The 22,742-nt window shown below is 41.2% G+C and overlaps 4 protein-coding genes across 4 annotated transcripts; 1 reads left to right on the top strand and 3 right to left on the bottom strand.

Annotated features, from left to right (window-relative positions):
• Positions 1-1,836: 1,836 nt before the first annotated feature.
• Positions 1,837-3,499, top strand: Bfra_009688 (putative cytochrome p450 alkane hydroxylase protein; the record flags this gene model as incomplete). Its single annotated transcript, XM_037340028.1, has 4 exons — positions 1,837-2,224; positions 2,276-2,301; positions 2,354-3,017; positions 3,072-3,499. 4 exons carry the CDS (start codon positions 1,837-1,839, stop codon positions 3,497-3,499), a joined length of 1,506 nt encoding a protein of 501 aa, XP_037189251.1.
• Positions 3,500-13,715: 10,216 nt separating this feature from the next.
• On the bottom strand, positions 13,716-15,680 carry Bfra_009689 (putative high-affinity methionine permease protein; the record flags this gene model as incomplete). The annotated part of the gene is made up of 1 exon (XM_037340029.1): positions 13,716-15,680. One exon carries the CDS (start codon positions 15,678-15,680, stop codon positions 13,716-13,718), a length of 1,965 nt encoding a protein of 654 aa, XP_037189252.1.
• Positions 15,681-17,812: 2,132 nt separating this feature from the next.
• Bfra_009690 (putative short-chain dehydrogenase reductase sdr protein) lies at positions 17,813-18,696 on the bottom strand (the record flags this gene model as incomplete). The annotated part of the gene is made up of 3 exons (XM_037340030.1): positions 17,813-17,820; positions 17,877-18,244; positions 18,320-18,696. The coding sequence occupies 3 exons, from the start codon at positions 18,694-18,696 to the stop codon at positions 17,813-17,815; spliced, it is 753 nt and encodes a 250-aa protein (XP_037189253.1).
• A 1,897-nt stretch (positions 18,697-20,593) lies between these two features.
• Bfra_009691 (putative alpha- protein) lies at positions 20,594-22,387 on the bottom strand (the record flags this gene model as incomplete). The annotated part of the gene is made up of 3 exons (XM_037340031.1): positions 20,594-21,253; positions 21,307-21,996; positions 22,088-22,387. 3 exons carry the CDS (start codon positions 22,385-22,387, stop codon positions 20,594-20,596), a joined length of 1,650 nt encoding a protein of 549 aa, XP_037189254.1.
• Between the last annotated feature and the right edge of the window lie 355 nt (positions 22,388-22,742).

The following is a 22,742-nucleotide window of genomic DNA, read 5'->3' on the forward strand; positions in this document are numbered from 1 at the left end:
TTTCAATGCCGATTGAAAAGCAACTTCGCCGATCCCAACAACATAGTTCATGCGACGATCCGGGAAATAAAAGTTGCGATTGTTCTCCTCCAAAAAAAAGTGATTGACAGACCCGCCTTGAGCTTCAATCCATCGATTCTGTCCCGCATCTGCTCTGCTACTGGCCTTACGCTGGACCCAAATTGCATGGGTATGATAAAATGGAAACGGAATATCAAAGTACAGCTTTGCAAGCGATCCAGGGGAAAAATCGCATACAGACAAGCAGCTTTGCTCAAATCAAACATATACGAACACATCGACTTCCACTGCTCTGAAACCTTGTCCCAGATGACATCTGTGGAGAAGGATTGCCTTTCAGCAGTAATCCATATTTCGTTCTGACTATTGAATTCCGGACTGTCCGAATGGCCAACAAGAAAAGAGAATCGAATCTTATAGTTCAACTCGGCCGTTGCTGAAAAGTCAACAGAGGCAAATTGCAAATACAACTAATCTGGCGTAAAAAACCGAATCAGAATCTTTAGAAAGAGCGAAATATTCGAGTCTTATGAAACCCTTGATCTTATTCGCCTCGAAGGAAGATGGTTTCTACTAGTTTAACACTACCGAAGGAATGAATCCCGCCACCAAGAAACCAATAACGAACTCGTACTGTTATCCACTCGCATCTTCAATTGACGCCCGCTACGTATATGTATGAACCTAGTCTCGGGAAGTCTTATGCATTTTATGGTGAAGATCTTTCTTATTAGGGAATTATGCAATAAAGGAATATACTCAGATACTCACCGTACGGTAAAAAATGTGAGATGCAATATTTTTTCGTCCGAAGAACTAAGCAGATTTTGGCCACAATCTATTCCTGGTCAGGGAGCCGAAGGAACAGAGAAATCACGAATCAGGAACGTGAAACTAAATTAGTCAGCAACCGAGGTAATCTAATATTCATAACTTCGTAATCTGACCAACCAGATAACAAAGATCTTACATCCCACTTCGTAACTTCGTACACAATCAACATGAAGATTCACTTTGATGGCGCCAGCTTATGATCAGTGCATGTTGTCTCCCACTATTACGGATGGCAGATACGCAGATATGTTCGCCTCAATCAAGCCAACATGGAGATGGGATTACTACCACAATAAACAAAATGGGATGAAACGAAATCTTAACGACACCAATAGGAAGAATAGGAAGTGTGTACGTGAGATCTAAAGATGCCCAGCATGGTCGTACAACACAGATACCGGTAAGCCTGCTAGGATAATAAATGAGATCTGATACACAAAATGAATTGTTGGAATTCTTCAATGATACCTTGATCCCCTTCCAAGCGATTGAGGCAAATCACTCTCCCTTGATGCGTCGTTTATGGCATTCCATCAAAACAAGGATGCCGTCGAACCCATGATCAGATCATGAATCACTCGTTATTGAACGAATGAGTATCCTTGACATATGAAAGACAACGTCTTGTGGGTCGTCGAGCAAAATGAAGAGAAACAAACCAAGCATTGGTTGCGTAATCAATCCTTTCAATTCTTTCAACGTCTTCAAATCTCAAATTTCAAACTTCAGACTTTGACGCAAACGTTTGGTTGAATGGTCTGAACCCGTCAAATAGATTCCAATCACAATCAGCCCCCTCCACAATCTCAGCTGTTCTAGGAACTCAGCCTTTTCAATGCTTATATCAATGCACATTCAATAAGCTTCGACCTCTTCAATCTCTCCATCTAAATACCGAGAAATATCTCCAAATCTGTCTTATTGCCTCATTATCTTAAGCTTCATCTCATCTTTTCAATCACCCCTTCGACTCTTCCTTCAATGGCCTACCATGGCATCATCTTCGTTTTTATCATTGCAGCTTTTCTTTTCAACAGAATCACAAAGTATATTTCTGCAAGGCGATTTCAAAAAGCACATGGCTGTAAGCCAGTCCACAGAGTACCTCAACGCGAACGTATCATAGGATGGGATATGTACAAGATTCAAGTCAATTCATCCAAGCAGAAAATAAGGCTGAAAACCGGGTTTGAAAGATACAGGGACAATGGACATACCTTCGTTCTATCAATGATGGGATTCAATTTCTACAACACCATCGAACCGGAAAATATCAAGACACTACTTTCAATCAAGTTCAAGGACTATGACTTAGGAGGAAGACGGGTAGCTTTTGCACCTCTTCTTGGTGAAGGGATTTTTACCACAGGTTTGTCATGTGACGATTGTAATTTCCGTATCATAACTAACCTCTGTATAGATGGGGCACAGTGGGAACATTCAAGGGTACGATATGGAAGTATCTATCCAGATTATCCAAATACTGATTCACTATTAGGCTTTAGTACGACCAAATTTCAACAAGTCTCAAGTAGCAGATCTTAACATCTTTGAAAAACACGTTCAGATCCTCTTCTCACGGATACCTCGAAATGGAGCAACATTTGATCTTCAGACGTTGTTCTTCAAATTGACTCTTGACACGGCTACGGACTTCCTTTTTGGTCAATCAGTTCATTCACTCACGAGTATTGAAGGCTCCGAACAACAAAATTTTGGATCATCGTTTGACCTCGGTCAAATGAAAATAGAGAGAAGATTTTCAATGGGCAAACTATCAAGTTTCATGCGCGATTCTCAATTCGATGAAGCATGCAAAACTGTACATTCGTTCGTCGACAAAATCGTCCACGATGCGCTATCTAAAATTGATGCGAAAGAAGAAAAGGCCGTAGAAGGTGATGGGGCTGGTAGATACGTTTTTCTTACAGAAATGGTGAAGGCAACAAGAGATCCTAAACAACTGAGAGATGAATTACTTAATATCTTACTTGCTGGTCGAGACACAACTGCAAGTTTACTCAGCAATACTTTCCATGTTCTTGCGCGCAGACCGGATATATGGGAAAAGTTACAGGCAGAGGTTGACGAACTGGGTGGCGAAAAACCGGATTACGAGACGATGAAGGGAATGAAGTACATGAAATATGTCCTAAACGAATGTAAGTTTCCATTTTCTTACTCCCCGTAAAATCATATCTAACACTCACCAATAGCTCTCCGTTTATACCCCGTCGTCCCGGCCAACGCCCGTTTCGCTGCCCGCGACACCGTTCTCCCCGTCGGCGGCGGTCCAGATCGCAAATCTCCAATCTTTATTCCCAAAGGATCAGCCGTCGCATGGTCAACCTACACTATGCATCGTCGAACCGATATATACGGTCCCGACGCAGAAGAATTCCGACCCGAGCGTTGGGCCCCGGAAGAAGGATTACGACCTGGTTGGGGATATCTTCCCTTTAATGGCGGACCGAGAATCTGTGTAGGACAACAGTTTGCGCTTGCGGAAGCGAGTTATACGATTGTGAGACTGTTGCAGAAGTTTGGAGGCATAGAAGATAGAGATGGGACGGTGTGGGGGGAACAGCTTGCGTTGACGCTTTGTAGTGCGAAGGGCGTGCAGATAGGGTTGATTTCTAGGTAGGGGTGGAATAGAATTAAGAAGGGGAGGATGTTGTATTTGATGGATGAGCATATTGGGATACTGGATACTGGATGCATACACATACCGGTTGGTTGGGCTTTTTGCATAATGAAAAGGGTAAAATAAAGGGAGTGGCGCATGCCAAATAACGAATCGTAGGTTAATGAATGGAATGAATTGAAGAACCTTTTTGGGTGGTTTGAATGTATTTTTTTGGTGAATTGTTTTTGTGTCATGCATAGTTAGACGGGCTGGCTATTCACCACTATTATTCTTCAAGTGAGAAAGGATCGAATGGTAAATGGATGGATAATCCCTAAGTAGGAAGATTACACAATTCACTCATCATCCTATCCATCTACTCATCACTTACCTACCTACCTACCTACCGAAATCTTTCCCACCCTCTCATATCCATAAAGTATATATACCACCTCACCCATCCCTTTCTACTCTTCTCGAACACTCACTTCTCATGAAGAACACCTTTTGGCATTACCAAGAACAGGGATGATCTCTTCGGTGAGTATCTTGACGGTGATCAGGAGGGATTTATTCACAAAAAACTTTTTCTTCTCATCGTCTAATCTTACTCTAACTGTCAATGTCATCCCGAAAGCTCTAACTTATATTCTATACTCTCTCCTTCTTTTTGTAAAAAATGTGCTGGTTTAAATAATTATGTATACTTGAAGTTAACTGGGATAGTATGGCGTATTGATCTGGCGGGAGGTGAGGCTTTGTGTGGATTTCTCCTCTCTAGAAAAAAAGTTATATTTTCTGTAGTGACGCGTTTTAGGAAGAGTATAGATGGATGGATCTGCCGGGAATGGCTGTGTTATATAGTTGGACTAAGAGCCAAGAGACCCAAGATGATAGACGAAGGTGCTCATGGTGAATAGTGTAGCGCACTGGAGCATCTATCCATCTATCTACCTATCTACCTACCTCCAAAAACATCCCCAAGAACAAATCCAGCTCCTTAAGCCCTTATTCCAAATTCCAATACCTGTCTACCTCTCACATCTATAAAAGGATGCCCTCCATAATTTCAGAGATTTCTTTTTCTATAAGCAACCACAGAATATCATGCATGGAAAAGCTAGGAACGTTCTCGACGACAGAGTTTTAGTGATGAGATATGAGTTAGATTTGGAGTTGATTTAAGATGGGAGATTTGTTGAGCATGGGTGGTGTCTGGTTGTGTTATATCTTTGATTTGGTTATGATGTGTTGTTGTTACAATTCTATGGAATGATATCTATGCGTATCAGCAACCACAACAATCAAACCCTCAACCAAGTAACAACAACGAAAATTCCCTCCAACCTAACCCAGGAATCCCAGACTCCGAGACTGTGCCGACCTTGAACCAATACCCTGCAACTTCCAAGAGTGATGAAATCCTGATCGAGGTACGTATTTACCCTCAAGGCCATTCCGATTTGACGCTTTATTCTTTGATTTCTCTGGGAGGGAAATAGTGGTATTTTTATAAGCGGGGAAGAAGAATTAGGTGATGAGATTAGAGAGCGGAAGATTTGAAGTTGTGGGGATGTGGATATTCTGCTCGAACAGAGAGAAGTGTTCGGGAATCCTATGATTTGAGATACCTAGATATAAAAACGCGCTAGATTAGATATCCATTGAGCTCTCTGTATCTACAGCTGAGTCAAACTAGTCTTCATCCATTCATGGTCCCTGAGAAGGTATGATTTATTTTGTTACACTATCAGCTTTTTGGTTTGTAGTTTGTTTACTCTATTTTTCTTTCTGTGGGATAGCTAGTCTTCGTTTATAAGTCTGCTTTGTTTTGATGAAAATGACAGTGTTAGATATGTATAATGACAACATTTACTTACTACTTTTGAAACAAGCATATCTCCATACCGTAGAATTTATTTTCATAATGCACAGGCGCCGCTTACTTCTCATCTATCAAGAGGCAAGATTACTTCGGAAGTCTGGGCTGGATGGAGTTGCTTCAACCTTCCGCAAATTCGAATGAGGCTTGAATGAGCGTTGATCTTTCTATGGAGAGGGGAAGTAAGCTATTTATAGATTGAGAGTTATTAGTTATTAGATGTGAGAATTTGAGAAGTGTTCGGGTATAGAAGAAGATGCGATGGTGAATTGCAATCAAGAAATGCTAGGGAAACTGCAGGTATGTGAGGTGAGGGGAAACGAAAAGATCTGAATGGAGTAGTGAATCTCTATTCTCTTGAAACTGAGTCTGAATGGACTTCGTTTCTATAAAAAGCTTCGCTCTTGGAGATCCTTAATTCTCATCTACAAAGTAGAACTTTGATAAAGAGATTTAAAAGGAAAATGAATCAGTATTGGAGATGTTAGAGCTGCTATCCCTTCTCTATGATTTTTATGTGTATCATCGCTCTAATTTTAGCGAGTTAATCTTCTGCTTCCATTTCTCATTCTGAATAAGGCGAAGTTGCGAAAAACAACAACAAAAATGCGGAATATCAATCCAAGAACTCCGGAGTCCATATTTTATAAGATCCCCCACCCAAAATTATGATCGCCATGATTTTTCGTTGGTGGATGGGAGTTATGCTTGTAGGCCTAGTTGAGCCGAAAGTAATAAATCAATATGCTTATCGAGGAGATTGAGTTTTCCGGTTATCTATGGTTATCAAAAAGAGGATACGGAGCTCTTTCATAAGAGTGAGAGGGGATTTGATGAATTTCATGGTGGGTCTTAGGAAATTCCAATCGTGGAAACGCGGGGTTTCATGAGAGGGTAGGAGGTTTTGGAAGTGAATCACACACTTAATATGATGGACATGCATACGTGCACATGTTCCTCAGAACTTATTGGGAAGTGAATAGATGTCAAATTCGGGCTTAGAAACAGGATAGATGGTTATAAATCAACAGATAGCAGTTGATCCAAAACCGCAGATGCATCAATCCAAGAATATGGTTGAAAGCATCATTGTGTGTTCTGGATGAGGAGGTTGATTCTACCGGCGTCGAAATGTTCTACAAAAGTCAAATCTGATGGTCTAAAAATTGCAAATTATCTGCGTTAATCGTCTGATATTTAGCAATGGTCAAGAGAAATGATAACAAGATTAGCACTTCTTTATTGTTGCTAAGATCTTTATATCATAAGATACTTCTATTCTCCGTGATGGGACAGGATCATAGAATAGCTGAAATTATTACCCTCAGATAGCGAGATCATCTGCTCTGAATCTTAAGCTATAGCTAGAGGGATTGGCCGTATTCTGGAGCAGACTTGACGTTGGCAGAATGAACATGTCGGAAGAGACGTATAGAGCTTTTGGATGTTTAAATATTCAGAACTGGCATGGATATGGTGAATTATAACAGGCGAATGGCCTCTGCAATTTTCTGCACCACTGATTGTGAAATAACGAGCTGAATAACTTCTCAGACTTTTCGTAGCGTTATTATTTAAGCCTTGGGGACCTCCAATGCCATAGGTAAATTGAGATGATGCTTATATGGAGTCCAATCTAATGCCTGCAGAATTATCTACACACCAATTTATTGATTCATGATACATCCATGTAGGATTTTGCAAGCTCAATGCTGGAGAGAGCGATGCGGATAGTCATCGTCGTTACACTATCATCTTCTACACACGAAATAAACGTCAAATCGGTAGCAAAAAAGTCTCAGATGGCAGAAGAAAAAGGGTACGGATGATACCTTCCTTGAATGAAAATATACACCATTTCGATATCAGCGGCTCCTTGCAGTTCCAACAAAGGTAAACGCCAGCTTTCCGTATCGAAGGATTTCAATACATTTTCTCCAGATCTAGATAACATCATTCTCATTTTATTTTTTCTACACAGCATGGAATTGAAGACTGCTTAAATACCTCGCTATCAGTTAATAATGTCTCGCTTGTATCTTGGTCTACTTAAGAGGTCGAGCGCACCCTCAAACATCGGGTTATATTGCCGCACACCTGCATACCGCTTTTGTTTCTAGAGTTTACGGTATCGAACGGGTTGTGGTTTCTCTAAGCGAGGTAGTCAGCAAGATTGTCATTGTGGATTTTGGAATGTTAAATCTTGCTGTCAACCTGACATCCAGTCGCGAGAATCAATGATGAAAAGGCAAATTTTCATCATTGAAAGGGTTATGAATGAAATGGGTTTACGTTTTTTAATGGTGATGCGATTGCGTTCCTCCTATCCGAGATCAGACGATAAATTACTTTAAAATATCCTGATTGCAAGCTGTAATACCACATCGTAGTCAAGTTGTCAAGAGTATCCACAGAATTCTGGCCTCGGACAAGGACCTGAATGCCATTTCTACACTTCACATTTAAGAATCTACGCTTCGTTCAAAGTCGTTAGAATTACTTAAATAGACACGGAGACCGGGAGATGAAATGCGTTAGTGGGTTTCTTTATTACTCTACTGAACCTTGATGAGTGTAAGACTGGGGTATTTTGGTTCTACGGCTACCAGCAGCTAAACCTGGTTCTAATTGGATGTCTAATTCCACAAGCGTAAGTCAATCTATTCGAACATGTTGATTTGTATTCTTACAAAAGTCACTTGATCTGAAAAAGCTCCTCTGATAACGTGTGCCTCTCGGTTACATAAAGAAACTAGGATCCTAAAGTCGAGCTTCAAGATTGCATACCGCATATTCAAAAAAAATTCGCAAAGGGATCACAGCACACTGGCCTCATTAATTATTGTAAAAGTATAAATTTGCTTGAGATACTGCGGTTAAAGGAATATAGTAAGAGATTGAATAACACCAATATATCTGTGGGTATTGAAACACGAACATGACAGTGACGACAGGATTGTCAACAACACGAATTAAAATAACAATGACCGAGGAATGGTCTCAACATTTCTGAATTTCCGTTCTCGTTTCTTTCGAATCACATTTGAATACTGAAGAGTTACAAAACTGCTGTGAAGTCCAGTGAAGTATAATTGCTGGTGATAACACTGGGGCTCAAAGTATCGGTCGCATATCACCTCAATCTATGATTTTTGGAAGCCAAGAAAATCCATTAATATGTACTAATATATTCGAAGATTTGTACAACTAGAGATACAATTAATCACTCATACAAGCCCTGTTCCTGTTACCACAGATATCCAGTTTTAGAGAGCCAATTCGCGCATCTTGCGCATGCCATCTTGACAATTCTTGTATTTTAGCATATTTAACAGGAAGAATGGCCAACCTTTAATTATACGTATCTTAACGTAGAGCCAAGAACGAAGCAACAAGCAAAGGGGTGTTCTCGGTACGTCACGGTGTATCCGAAAAGAACCTTGGGAATAAATTCATTCCGAGGGATCGCCGTGATTTGTGAAACGAAAAAAAAAAGGTTATAAATGCATTTCTTTTGACGATGAAGGATTCTGAAAGCCAGAAGCTGGATATTGGAGTAAATAGCAGTGAAAATGCAAAAGTGCAAGATCTTATCTGAAATCTTGAATTCTCACAAGATTCTAATTATCGGGAAAAATCCCTTGGTAAATACGCTTTGATTAGATTCAAAGAGCTGGGTCGAGCTCATAGACGCGATACTTTCTATTTTCAAGAAATGCTGCTAGCGAACACCTTCTGATCTGGCCCACTTATATACCCCAGGATATATGAAAGCCTAGATTAGAAAATCGTGTCCACACAACTTCGCTTAAATTAAGCACCTCTTGCAGAATGATTTCTGACCACCCCTATGTGATAACTATATAAGAGAGCAAACTAACTGCTAATTTTGACCGAAGCCAATAGTCACACATAAGAGGCTTCGAAAAAAGGCGCTGGTAGTTTTCAAGACAGAAGAGGTGGTGCCAGTAAAGATTTTTTCGTAAGATTAAGCACAAAACCTCTCGATTTCCGGGAGTTTGGTCATATACATCGACATGATAGTATATACTGGACTGCGATAGTGCTAGAAACAGATAATAGTAACTTATATAGATGCCAAATGCAATAAAAAAAACTCCAGAAATGAATATTTCCGTCGTCTACCATTGACTTTTTCTCGGGAATTGTAAGAACATAGGGGATGAATCATTTCTGCAAACAACTTCAACCTCCCTCCCCTTTCTTGGCTTCTTATATCATGAGAGTTTCCATTTTCAAAATTCAAATTAGAAGGAAGAGTAGCTATCGGATTCACGCAAGATTTATGTCCAAACTCGCTTGTCATCTTGCCTACTGAGACTAACATCGTGTTTATTTCAAAGAGGAGAAGTCTTCGGTCGCCGGAATAAGATGTAGAATTAGTTCAAGTAGCGAGAATATTGCAACCGACAACAGAAATGAGACAGAACCAATGAAAACAGACAATGTGGTTCTTTTCACGGAGAACATTATTGTCAAAATGCAGATCTGCCTCAATACAAGGCAGTGGAATCTTGTATGAAAAAGACCATCTTTTCAATCCCAACGTCGCAAAAAAGCAAGCGAAATACCTGAAGTCTAATGGTTGTCATGAAAATATGAGATTTATGGATCAAATCAGATGATCATAGAGATTGCATTTAAACTATTCAAACAGATCATAAGATCTTCTTCACAGTAAGCATCTATGACATCATCTTCTCGAGGACATTCACTAGTAATCTCGAGAGATTGGATCACTGTCACGTTTTGAGATTGAGTTATCTCTTTCGAGAAGATCATTTCTGGATATTTGAAACAATAATTCCCCCAGAACTCAAGGGCTGGTACCCTTTCAGAGTCTCCGAGAGCCGGCAAATCCCAAGATGTAAATATAAAAAGAATTGGAAAGCTTTCTTTCCATTCTCACTGACAGCCTGACACGGTTTAAGCCAAAGGACAAGAAGGAACTTGGGCATGCGACTTTTCCTGTGTCGTTTTCAATATCGCTGTGCATGTAAATACGATTATTGGAATTTGGGATGTAATCTCTCTAATGACATATAGTACAGACTCCGATGAGCTTTGTTGATTCGATTGTAAAGCTGTAGTTTGACAACATTTTTGAACAAGTGGGACTACTATTACCTAGGGATTCAGAGCATAATTAGCACCAACGTTTCTCAGGAAAAGATCATAGAAAGGCTGAGAAGTGATGATTACTCAAAATTAGAAGAAGTTTACCAACCTTGGTGGAGAATACAGCGCACAGTAAGAAGTGCGAGAAACCCTGCTTGAGGGACTGGAGACTTCTATATCCATGGGAGTATTTTTAGCTTTATCTTATCCCGAAGCTATGCCTTGAGCTCGTTAATGAATCTACCTATCTAATGATTGTAGTGAATGAGAAGTATCGTTTTAGTTTCCAAAGAAATCGAAAATTTCCGAAGTCGATATCATGATTCACGAGCAATGGAAACATTCACTCATCGTGTTGTCTTGAAGTATTTCTTATATTTATAGGCTCTTCTGACCTTTTCAAAGATAATTGAACACCTGTATATCATCGGAAACACATGCATAAGGCGTGGAGATCTGTTTGATTCTGTAAGTGATTAGTCTGTGACAATTCTGGTCAGGTCCGCATGATTCTCAAGTCTTTCGATCAAGTTCGATGGTCAAAGCAAACAAAATGGCAGTCTCATCTAAAGTTTAACGAACGATAATAACTAGTCTTCAAATTACAATAGTAATTGTGTTCAACAATAAAAGCATCCTTTTCGTGATGCTCATTTTTCATGAATGAATCCTTTGATAATCGTCTCAAACTCTCTTTCTAATATGAACACATCCAGTTACCCAGCAATCGATCATCTCCAGTCTTTGGTTGCATCGTTCATTGCTCTGTGTGTCTCGTTTACCTCCACAACTATGATCCTCATATTCCTTTTATGCTCACTTGTTGCACTTGTTGCAAGAGAAATGTGCAAGTGAGATACTAGGTTCTGAGCTAAAAGTGATTCACTATGGATGTGTTGGGCTATACTCATGATGCGCCGTACTTGCAAGACCAAAAGATAAAAGGCTTAACCTTCACAAGAGACATTCACAAGTTACCCGCGCTTAGGCCCGGAGTAGATGAGGAACTGTACTTCAGATCTGGAGTCTGAATCATGGAGGTGGAGATGTAAGTCTCTAAATAGTCTTGAGGCAAAAATCATTCAAGCTTTACGACATATAAGAACGACCGCATTAGGGTCTAGTGGTCTATCTCCCAGTACTCAGATGTAATGAGTGAACCAATTTGAGGATCATGCCTTACATTCCCCTTATCTGGTGTATGCTTAAGTGATAAAACTGTTAAAAAGACAAGGAAAATCAATAATGGAAATAATAAAATCAACGACAACAATCACGTCAGACCTTGCTCAGATGACATGAATTATTCGAAATGCACCTCTTTTACAACAGGAAGACACCCCTTATTCTGCGTAAGTCCATCGAAAATACTTCCTGGAGCAATTTTGTTCACGACACGACATGAGCTCTTGAAGCTCTTGGTTGGTCACTGATGAATGTGGATTTCTTTACAATTCATCAAGGCTTTTATACAAATAAGTGGTGCTCTCAATGCTGCGTGGAGGCTTCTCGATGTGGCTATGCACAAGTAAGTGGAAGTGTGAAGAATGGGTGATGGTGAGGAGTGAATACGAACTTCCAATCTCTACAATCTCTCCAAGTTAAGTATATGTATAACGGGTCTTCACAGATTCACCCACTTCCTAATCGAGAAATGAGCATACTTATTCCGTAGTCCTCATTTGTTCCCTCAAGCCATGTATATAACCATTCATACAGCAGGTATTGGATACACAACTGCGCAGCAAAGACCTTCAGTCCTTGAGATATGGTACTCCCAGTCAGATAAATTCAGACTCTGCGATAGCATAGAAACTCTCACATTGACCATGTCTAACTGCATAATGTATCAGTTACCCTAATCTTGAGATAATAATCGCTGTCACGTTCATTCATATGCTGTCGGCTTTCTAATTTGCGAGCCCCAGTGGGGGAGAATGACCATAATCATTCAATGAAAGACAACGGTAATCCCGAAGACAAAAGCACCTATCACTCAAAATATGAATCTCGTTTCAAGCCCTAAGCAGACCTCTAAATCAGAGAGAAAAAGACAACATCTTGCTTACTGAAAATCTCACGCCAAGCAGTCGTCCCGCCATATCCCATCAATGGCATGGCTGTACTTTATCTTTATATTCCTCAAGTGGTAGCAAGTAGATCTTTATATACCCCAATTACACAGATTTCTGGGCCATAATATTGAATGTACAGAATTCATACCTTTATCTTTCATTTCCCATCTCCCTCCCCTCCCTCTCGCAAAATAATGCCCATAAAAAACTATAAAATTTCCCCTTCGCACAACACCAACACCGCAAAAACAATCCTAAGCAAAGGAGTACCTCTGTTCTGAATAGAAAGTGGCTAGACACTTTGCATGTTTCCATTTTCAATCATTCTTAACATGCCTTTAATTCCGAGATTGAAGTTACGTATTTTCGGAGCCCTGCGTGGTGATGTGATATTATATCATGTGATGTGATGTGATGTGATGTGATGTGATGCTAGTATATAATCCCGATAGCAATGAGCGTACAAGGGCAATGGTAAAGAGATTGATAATGACGGGAAGATGTTATGAGATGACAACGATGACAGTAGAAAGAAGAAACCCACAAAGAAGATATTATACACAACTCATATCGAGTAGCACAAATAACAGAAATCCGGAAACTTCAGAGTTCGTTAAACCAAAAACAAAGATATGACATGTCCTGACACTTCATGGCCATTCTCTCCTATAGCACACTGTATGGACCTGGAAAGGTAGGTTGAGGAGTTTATATAGCTAGCTAGCTATCTAGGTAGTGGTATTCGCATGGAAAAGCTCGCTGGTGCGCTGAATGAATACGGATAACGGAGAATGAAATATTATGATTCATATTGTATCATTTGCACCGGCTTTGTGAATATGAGTCTTTGAATATAAGATAGTAGAATATAATCTTTGGTATCTTTCCCGCCCCGTGCCATGTTCTTTCCTATTTACCCACTCAACATAAAACGCCGACGCTATGTATATATACCCGTAACCCCGAATCCTGAGAAAATTCCTCCCTCTTTACTTCCTCCCATTCGTCAAAGCCAAAGGAGTTTAACTCTCTTCACTATCCCCCGGCTTAACCACATTCCTCTTCGTCGTGCACGCGCAATTACACGCACACCCCGAACCCGTCGCATTCCCACTCTCCTTAACCTGCAGCTTTTCCTTCAAGCCCTTCGTCTCATCATCATTCTTCTTTCCTTCCATCCAATCATCTTTCCCCAGTCCCTTCCCCCCACTCTCCCTATCTCCGCATATCCTCGATCCCCCAACAAATTCTCTCTATACCCGCCATCACTCCCCCTCATCCATTCCCCTCTCAACCTCCAATATCCCCAATACACCACTCCGCTCCCCAAAATTGCCAATGCAGTAACCGGATACGCATAATAAGGAAACCTTTCATCTCCTTTCTCCTCTGCCGGTTTAATCCACGGTAAAATCAACAACAAACAATTACTCAGCATAAAAACCACAATATACACCTTCTTTGCCTTAAAAGGCGATACGTAATTTTCCGACGGTGTAAGTTGTAAATACAACAAACCACCACTGATAGCAACCGAAATGACCGAAACAGGATATCCTCCGATATCCACCAGAAAGTTATATATTTCTCCTGGCGGAGGCACGACAATAACCAAAACACTAACAAACCAATGGAGAAACAATCCCGGGATCGGCGCTTCCCCTTCTTTCCCCGAGAAAAACTGAGAAAAAGGTAGAAGTCCATCTCTCCCAAGTTCCTGATTAACTCTCGCCTGCGCAAAACTCGTTGCGGCGATATTTCCAAAAGCCGATACTACCACTGCGATAGGTAATACATTTTCACCGACCACTTTCCCGAAAATGTTCCGGAAGAAATGGCCCGCGACTACTACTCCAGCGGAGCGAAAATCGTCAAGTTCGACAACGAGGAAATATGCAATGTTGGCGAGGATGTAGGCAGCCGAGACGAGGGAAAGCGCAATAGGTGCTGCGGTGCGGAGAGTGGGGATGGGATTTCGAATGGAGGAGAGGACTTGATTTGCGGTTGAGTAGCCGCGGAAACAGTAGAGGATTTTGAGGAGCGCGGTGGCATAGTCGTGGGGTTGGGTGGAAGAGTTTGCGAAGAGGTGGGAGAAGTTGCGTTGGGCGGTAGAGAGGTGTTGCGGAGCTCCGGGGATGTATTCTGTAGAGAGGAGATTGAGACGCCGGGGAATGACAGAGGAGGAGGATCCGATGCGCATCAGGAGGCCTGCGAGTCCGGAGAGAATTACTATGAGAACGAAGAACATTTTTCCCACGCCCAGAATGTTGATTATGCGGAGACCGGTTCGTTGGTAGCGAGCGTGGATGAAACATATTAGTGTAATAACTGCTACTGCAATACTACGAACATTCCATCTATTGGCATCAATTTCAAGGGCATACATTATATATTCTCCCAAAACAATACAATTGGGCGTTGAAAATCCGAGAAGAACAACGTAACTCATGAACGCACACGTGGCCAACATTTTCGGTTGTCTAAATATCCTCTCGAGATATATGCGTTCACCACCGGATCGGGGTAGCGCAGTCCCCAAGTCGAGATATACTGCAAGACCGCAGAAGGAGATAAGAGATCCGACGACCCATAATGTAAGACTGGCTCCTACGCTTCCCACAGATTGGAGAATGGAACTAGGTATTGAGTAGATTCCTACTCCGACGGTTTTGCCGACTATTATGTTTATGGTGGAAAAGGTACCGAGTTTGGCGATTTCGGGTGTGCTTGAATCTATACTGTATAATGGAGTTCGTGGAAGAAAGGTTGATGATTCGGCTGGTGATACTAAAGTGGTACCTGAATATGAATCGAATTGTTCATCCTCATCATCCGATTCTTTGGATTTTATGTTTCTCTGACCGTTTGGCGTTGACAGATGACTCCGCGGTGTTTGAAGAAATTTTGATTCGCTATATGTTGAGCTTCCTCTCGACCGGTCGATATCAACATATAATCCTTTGACTCCATCTTTGTTATTTGAATATGGTCGTCGTGGTGTAACAGGAGATCGACAATTTATTTCGAAACTGTTCCGTAAAGGTGTTGACGCTATTGATATAGCATCGCCGAGAAATGATCTCGACTGAGAGAACCCTCCCATTGAGATGATGGATATGGAATGGAGGTATGAGATAATTATCGTAGAATTCGTACACAAATGGATTTCATTGGATTATTGAAATCGGAATACAGAATGAATTAAGATCACAACTTCGGAGAAACTCATGTAGGTAATAATGAGCAGTGTCTCATCAAGCCACGAAATTGAAATGACAATTTAGGAAGGAAAGCTTTGAAATCAATGGGAGATGAGTAAATATGAGAGACGAAGGGTTCTTTTCTTAGATCAACTATGATACTATGATACATGAACATCCTCCTTGGCTATTCGTTCAAACTGAAAGTAGTGCCCAATTCCCTAGAACTAAAGATCAGCATAAATCCCAAAACATTCCCATTTGATCTCTCAAAAACATTGCCCGTTCTTCGTAAGAACGATACGTGTATGCCGCTCATCAGCAATCTGATATCCAAATCATCGACAAACCCACTAGGATTTTCATTTTTTGAAACGACATGGAATCCTTGACTTGATGTTTTGACGTCTTGCACTATCCTTTTCCAACTCATCATGTAGATACATAGAAAGGAAGGACACAGCCGCGGTTGATCAGACACCAGACGTTCGACGCTGAAACGACGTTAGTAATCCAATGAAAATGATGAAACGGCAAGGATAAACATTAGAACAATTCATCAACCAAGCAATCGCCAAGTATGATATGTTATCAATGAAAGCCTGATTCAAGAAACAATTCATGTTGTATCATAGGGCTTTAAAATGATTGACCAAAAATGATATTGATAGTGTGCTTAGATGTGTATATTGATTAGTATTATTGGTAATAAGTGATCTAGATGATCTGAGCACTTCTATTAATTTATCAATAGTCGATCATACTCGAACAACGTTTATTTTGGTTGCTTTCGGGGATTGCATGTTGTAAGGTCTGAGTATGTGTGAATATACCAACTGCGCTCCATTGCTTGGTTCAAACTTCCGAGGGATCATCTATCAGATGGATGTCGTCAATGCCAAGTGTCAATCTGGAAAGCAAGTCAAGCCGATATTTCTGCTTTGCTTTTGTCTGAAAAATATGTAGACGTTGCATTTTCGTCATCGAGTTTCATCTGGAAATCATCATGATCTTTTGGTTGCGGATTCACTCTCGTTGATTAGTCTTTTCTTTTGGAGAACCAAATATCATGGTTGAGAAGATACCCAGTGATATAAAAAAATACTCCCAAGAGCCACGATGATATGGCGTCCTTAACAAGTCGCAAATGCTCAAAAGCTTATCATGTGGAGAAAAGTTACAAGCTCGTTTGACGGCCCGAACACGATAATCTTGGGGCTCCCGCTCCCCTTACATACAGTGGTTCTCTGCCGATCTTACGTTATTTAGCAGCATTGTGACTCTGTGCTGATATTGGCATTATAAAGGGACAAACCCTTTCCAAAAACCAATAGCTACTAGTTGATGTCGTTGAAATTTGATATCAAATTGGGTAATTGTTGAGAAGAAACAGGTGTATGGTGAAATCAGAGAGAGTATTTGTGAGAATGCCTGGTTCATTCTACCAAGAAATATAATATTCTAATAACACCCAAACGAGCACTCGAGTATTTCCATTCCGACACCAAGCAGTGAAGACTTGATTGTTTCACCAAGACAAGCTCCATGCCAAGAATAGATCGGGTCTATTCAGCCTTGTTGTTATTAGTTCTTGTAGAGGTCATATTGGGGGGTGAGAAACATCTTGCACGTCAAAAATTGTGTTTATGAATTTCGTGGTAATAAATCAATACTGCAGAACCCTAAAAGCAAAACTTCAAGCTTCATAACTCCATGCTTATGTCCTTTCCAATATGTAGTGTTTTTTCTTGGCCTCATATCCATCCATACATCCTAGATTCAAACAATACCCCCTCCCTTGAAATCGCGAGCGAGGAGATTATTGAAAATAAGAACAACTCCGAGAGCCGTCTCCAATTATCTGAGGAACGGATTGCCATCCGACATCATTGCTAATTATAGCATGCTTGCTTCCTTGAAACCTCAAATTGAAATATCATATCAGTCATAATTCATAACCATCCCACTACTAACATTCTCATACCTCATCCTCCTCTCCCTCCCCTACCCTTCCAATCCCACCAAAGTTCCCCTATCAAACATCTGCCAACTCATTAGCACAATCCTTACTTCCCACTCCCTCTCTCCAATAAACTCACCTGTTCTTGCATTTCCATATCCTCCCTCCGGTAACCAGATTCTTTCCAACACCCACTTTCCCTCATTGCCTTTATATCTTTCTCTCTCCTCAAAAAATGGTCTAAAAACCCCATCAACAATACGATCTGGAGACATTTTCCCCTCTTGTACTACTTCTCCTCCTACAATTGGTGCGCCGACTAGGATTCCCTCTGGCACCATAACTTGTTGAAACATTTTAACAAGACATTGGCTTGCGCTTTTGGTGGCGCAGAGAGCGGAGATGTTGGGATCTGGGTATTTATCAAGCAGGCCGCCGGGAACGAGGAAAAGAGGGTGTTCGCCTTGGGGAATATGGGAGGTGTTGGCGTGGTTCATGTACCATTGTCTGTAGAGTTGTAGTTAGTGTTTCTCCTTACAGTGATCCAATTCCGATATTATGGTATATGCGAGATAAACATACCCAGCAACTAAAGTCCCCATCGCCGTAATATTAAAATCCTGCGTCAAAGCCTCCGGTTTCAACTCCAGGATAGGACTCGGAGCCACGTGTGCGGCATTATAGCAAAGGACATCCACTTTTCCACCTACTTGTTCGGCAGCCCAATCTAGAGCTTTGTGGAGAGAAGAGGGGATACTGGCGTCGCCTGGGTGGACGAGGACTTTAGGTGCTTTGGGGTTGAGATCATTGATTTCCGAGGCGAGAGAAAGAAGAGAGGAGTGATTGCGAGAGATGAGAATTATTTGCCAGTTGTGAGAAGCGAGGTAGAGGGAGAGACTGCGGGACATGAGGGGGCCGGCGCCAATGATTATTATGGTGCGAGGTTTGAGGGATGTCATTTTGACGATGGTTTATGAGGTTTGAATTGTTTGTGAGTTGTGAGTCAAATTAATTTGTGGGATGAAAAGAATCATGAATGATAGAAAATATCGGCTCTCTTTCTGAGCCCAGAAACATATTAGGAAGGAAAGTAAGAACAATAGCTAGAAGACGAGATCGTGCCATAAAGACATAAATGAGGGGTGAGTGCGGGGTATATTCCAAAGAGAGTTCCAAAGAGGCGTCATTTGAACGAAGGTTTCATCGAATAGTGAGAATAGATGAAAGAGTTCTTCAATTCATGTTTGGTACAAGTGCACCCATCTGAATCATCAATCCGCAGCTTCATCTTGCCAATCGAGATCGACGAAATACTTAGTTAGCATGACTTGTGTAACTTCTCTCCAAGAATAGAAACTATTAAAACTCGAGGTAGGACAAATGTGTACAGAATGATAATGAGAAACAATCGGGATGTAGAGCCAAAAGTAATGTGCAACTTTGCCTAGAATCTACCACATTATCAGATGGACAAAGGGCAACCAATTGTCATCCAAACCATAAGATTCAATCCCCAGTACATCCAGTCACTATATCTCAACATCATACTCGATATCGAACGACTTCTCCAATCAACAGCATAAGATCCAATTGAAATGGAACTCCATATTCCCTCTCGCAACAAAAACGATAGAACTACCATCGATGTCAACCCCCCGCTCGAATTGCAATTTCTTTACCTTCGACCACTCAACCAGATTCCGGATAAACAAACTCACCAAACCGACCGCGATTCCAAGAAGAAAGTCATCTAATTGTTTCTCGCATTCGAGGCCGTAACGAACACACGAGCAAATACTCAGCAGTGAGACCATCAGCCAACCAACCACAGTTGAAAAACATCACACACATCATGTACGTAAAAATCTCCATCCTTAATCCCAACTTCCAAGTCCACTTCAGCTGGACCAGGTTCCTCCTACTTCAGATGTGCAACAAAACAATACGCCTTCTTCTTTTTCTCTTTCTCTCTGTCATAAGTCTCGTGATCTATCCAATCACATCCCCTCACATCACGTCAAATCACGTCAAATCAGCAGATAAGTGCGAGAAAGCGTGAGATGGTGAAAAAGCTCCGCTGACAATCTGACGCCAAGACCTTCTTTCCTTTCCTAAGGTTTCATTTTTATCTTATCTAGGAGCTAGGGTGGGACTGAGATCTATGTGAGATGGGCAGAGATATGATATGGTATGATAAGATATATCCTTGACTTCCCAAATGCACCTATAGAGGTAGGTAGGGAAGATGATATATACAACACATTCTCTTCGATGTATATCTGAAACATAGGAATGATTACTTAAATGACTGCTAGCGGCCATGAATTAATTCATCTATTCATCTTGAGCTTGGGTTCTGACTCTGCTTAAGCATACAAGTAAGTGTAAGATGCGGGAGTATATCAAGTAGGACGACCATGAATTTATCAATCTACAACCTACAAGTAAGCAAGCAAGCAAGCAAGCAAGTGTCCTGTTCACTATTATGAAGATCCACAGAATAGCACCCATAAGTAAATAACATAGAAGGCCACAAAATAAACATGTAGAATTGATTAATTAATTAATTGCTATTAAATTAATAAGAGTGTGATATAATCAATATCTGCAATTCTTCTTCCTACCTTCTTTCCACATAATCCACCTTTCATTCCTAGAAATATTGTCATGATATCTATTATCCAATCCAATTCAATCCCATCATACATACATGCATGCATGCAGTACATCGAACTAGAAACAAATACGCACACACATAAGACGTCAAGCTCATTACTCAGATACCTACCTAGCAATCATTAAATTTACCAACCCCCCTCACCACCCCCTAACTACAACCTGATCACAAAAAGCCCTCTACATAAAAGCCAAAGCCGACGCACCCATAGCACCAGCAAACACCCACCCCGCAACCCTCAATCCACTCGCATCTCCCTTCTTCGTACTCGACGCACTAGCTGCGCTTCCCGTTGCCGTTCCTGTGCTTGTTGCTGTTCCCGCACTAGCATCAATATCAAACCCACAAACACCTGTTCCATTCATCTGGTAACTAGGGAATAGGACTCTTGGCTCTCCTTTATCCATTTCAACGAAGAGCGTTCCGTTCTCGCTTGCAATGTATGATGTACATGTGATGACTTCTGTCATGTTTGTTCCAGCGTCGGCGGCGCTGTTGATGGCGAGGGTGTAGCTTCCTCCTTTGGAACCTTGGTTGGAAAGTACGGAGACGATTTGAACACCGTTTGGTCCTTTACGTGTTGCGTATGTGGAATCGTCGCTGTGGAGTAGAATGGATGAGTTGGTGATGTAGTTTGAGTTTATGGAGATAGCGTGGTTACGGAGGGTGTTGAGAGTAGCTGTCATAGTGTAGAGAGGAGCAGTTGTGCTTGGTTTGCTTTCCCAGAGCGCTTGACGGTTGTATGGAGAATAGTTGCCTTGGAGATGTTGTTCTTGTCCATAGTAGTACTTGGGGATACCATCTGCGAGGATTGTGAAGGCCATTGCGTTGGCTGCGAGCTGTTTTGTGTTAGTATTCCGGTATGAGATGATAATGAATGGAAGAGACTCACAGTCTCATCATCGTTGTAAGATGCAAAACGCGGTTGATCTTGATTCTCAATGAAATTGGCGAGATACTGTGGAGACTTGCACAAAGCTCCCACACTTTTGACCATATCAACCAAACCCGACATCTTACCAGCGGTAAAGGCCTGAATGGTTGTGAAATAAACTGGGTAGTTCTCCAATCCCTCAGTGTACTGTTGATAATTGCAAGTGAAAGCAGCATCACCATCATCTACTTCTCCCAAAGGATATACACCGGCCGCATCGACGAAATCTTGGAAGAAATCATATGTGATTTGTTTAGCACCGTCGACTCGAATTCCATCAATAGAGTAATTGGCGACAAGCTCTTTAATCCAGGTTCCTAATGCAGCTGCAATGTCTTTATTTTCTGTTTTGATATCTGGAGTTGCGACTCCGGTGTATCCCAACCAACAGTCTTGATATTCTGTGACGTTTTGCCAATCGACGATTGGGCAGTATGAGTTGTATGATGCTTCATCGTTGAATGGAGCGGGGGAGAAAGCAGAATAATCGATCTTGGTTCCTGCGGTCATGTTGTGGTCTCCTATGTCAACAGCCATCTCACTAGCAACGACATCGACTAGGAGATACATTTTTCTCTTGTGAAGTTCTGCACTGAGGTTCAACAAATCATCTGCTGAACCGAAGTTTGGATTGAGATCGTAGAGGGACTAGAATATTGATGTTAGAACTGTCCACGCTATCCCAATAGCAAGCCAATTGCATGCAAACAGAGAGAGGCTCTGCTGAGAGAAAACCTACAGTTTGCCAATATCCATGGAAAGCTTGTCCATAAATGGTCGTACTATTGATGTTCAAATTGACTGGACTAATTTGAATGGCCGTGAACCCCATATTCTGGATATAATCCAGATTCTCCGTGATGCCATTCCAAGTACCTCCACAATAATTTGTGATATTACAAGGAGCATCTAAATCTGAGGATCGATGATATCTATCTGTGATAACCTGATAGATAGATCTCCCAGCCCAATCATCACTACTTGCTGCTTGAGATAAACCCGCGAAAAGGGGAACGAGTGGAATAAGTGAGTACTTCATCGTGATGTTGTGTAATGCCGAGGGCAAAAGACTGTAACGAATGGAGGTATGCAATAAGAGTAAACTACTCGGAATACAAGTGCAATGCGTACGATACAAACAGAACGAGAGACTGGATGTATGTATAAATCAAAAGATGTTGAAACAATCACCAACTCTTCAACTATTTAAAAAGACGCAAAACAGAAAGAGGGTAAACAATTTCGAAATCAAAAGAAATCAAAACAAAAGGAAGAGCCAATATAAACTGAAATCAAACCCGATCTTTCCTACAAACCACATCCTACCCCAATTAAGATATCCATACTTTTCATGGTCCCCAAGTGTAAGTGTAAGGGTTGTGATATGGAATACG

This window comes from Botrytis fragariae (genome assembly GCF_013461495.1).
Source record: "Botrytis fragariae strain BVB16 chromosome Unknown tig00000163, whole genome shotgun sequence".
Classification (NCBI taxonomy): Eukaryota; Fungi; Ascomycota; class Leotiomycetes; order Helotiales; family Sclerotiniaceae; genus Botrytis; species Botrytis fragariae.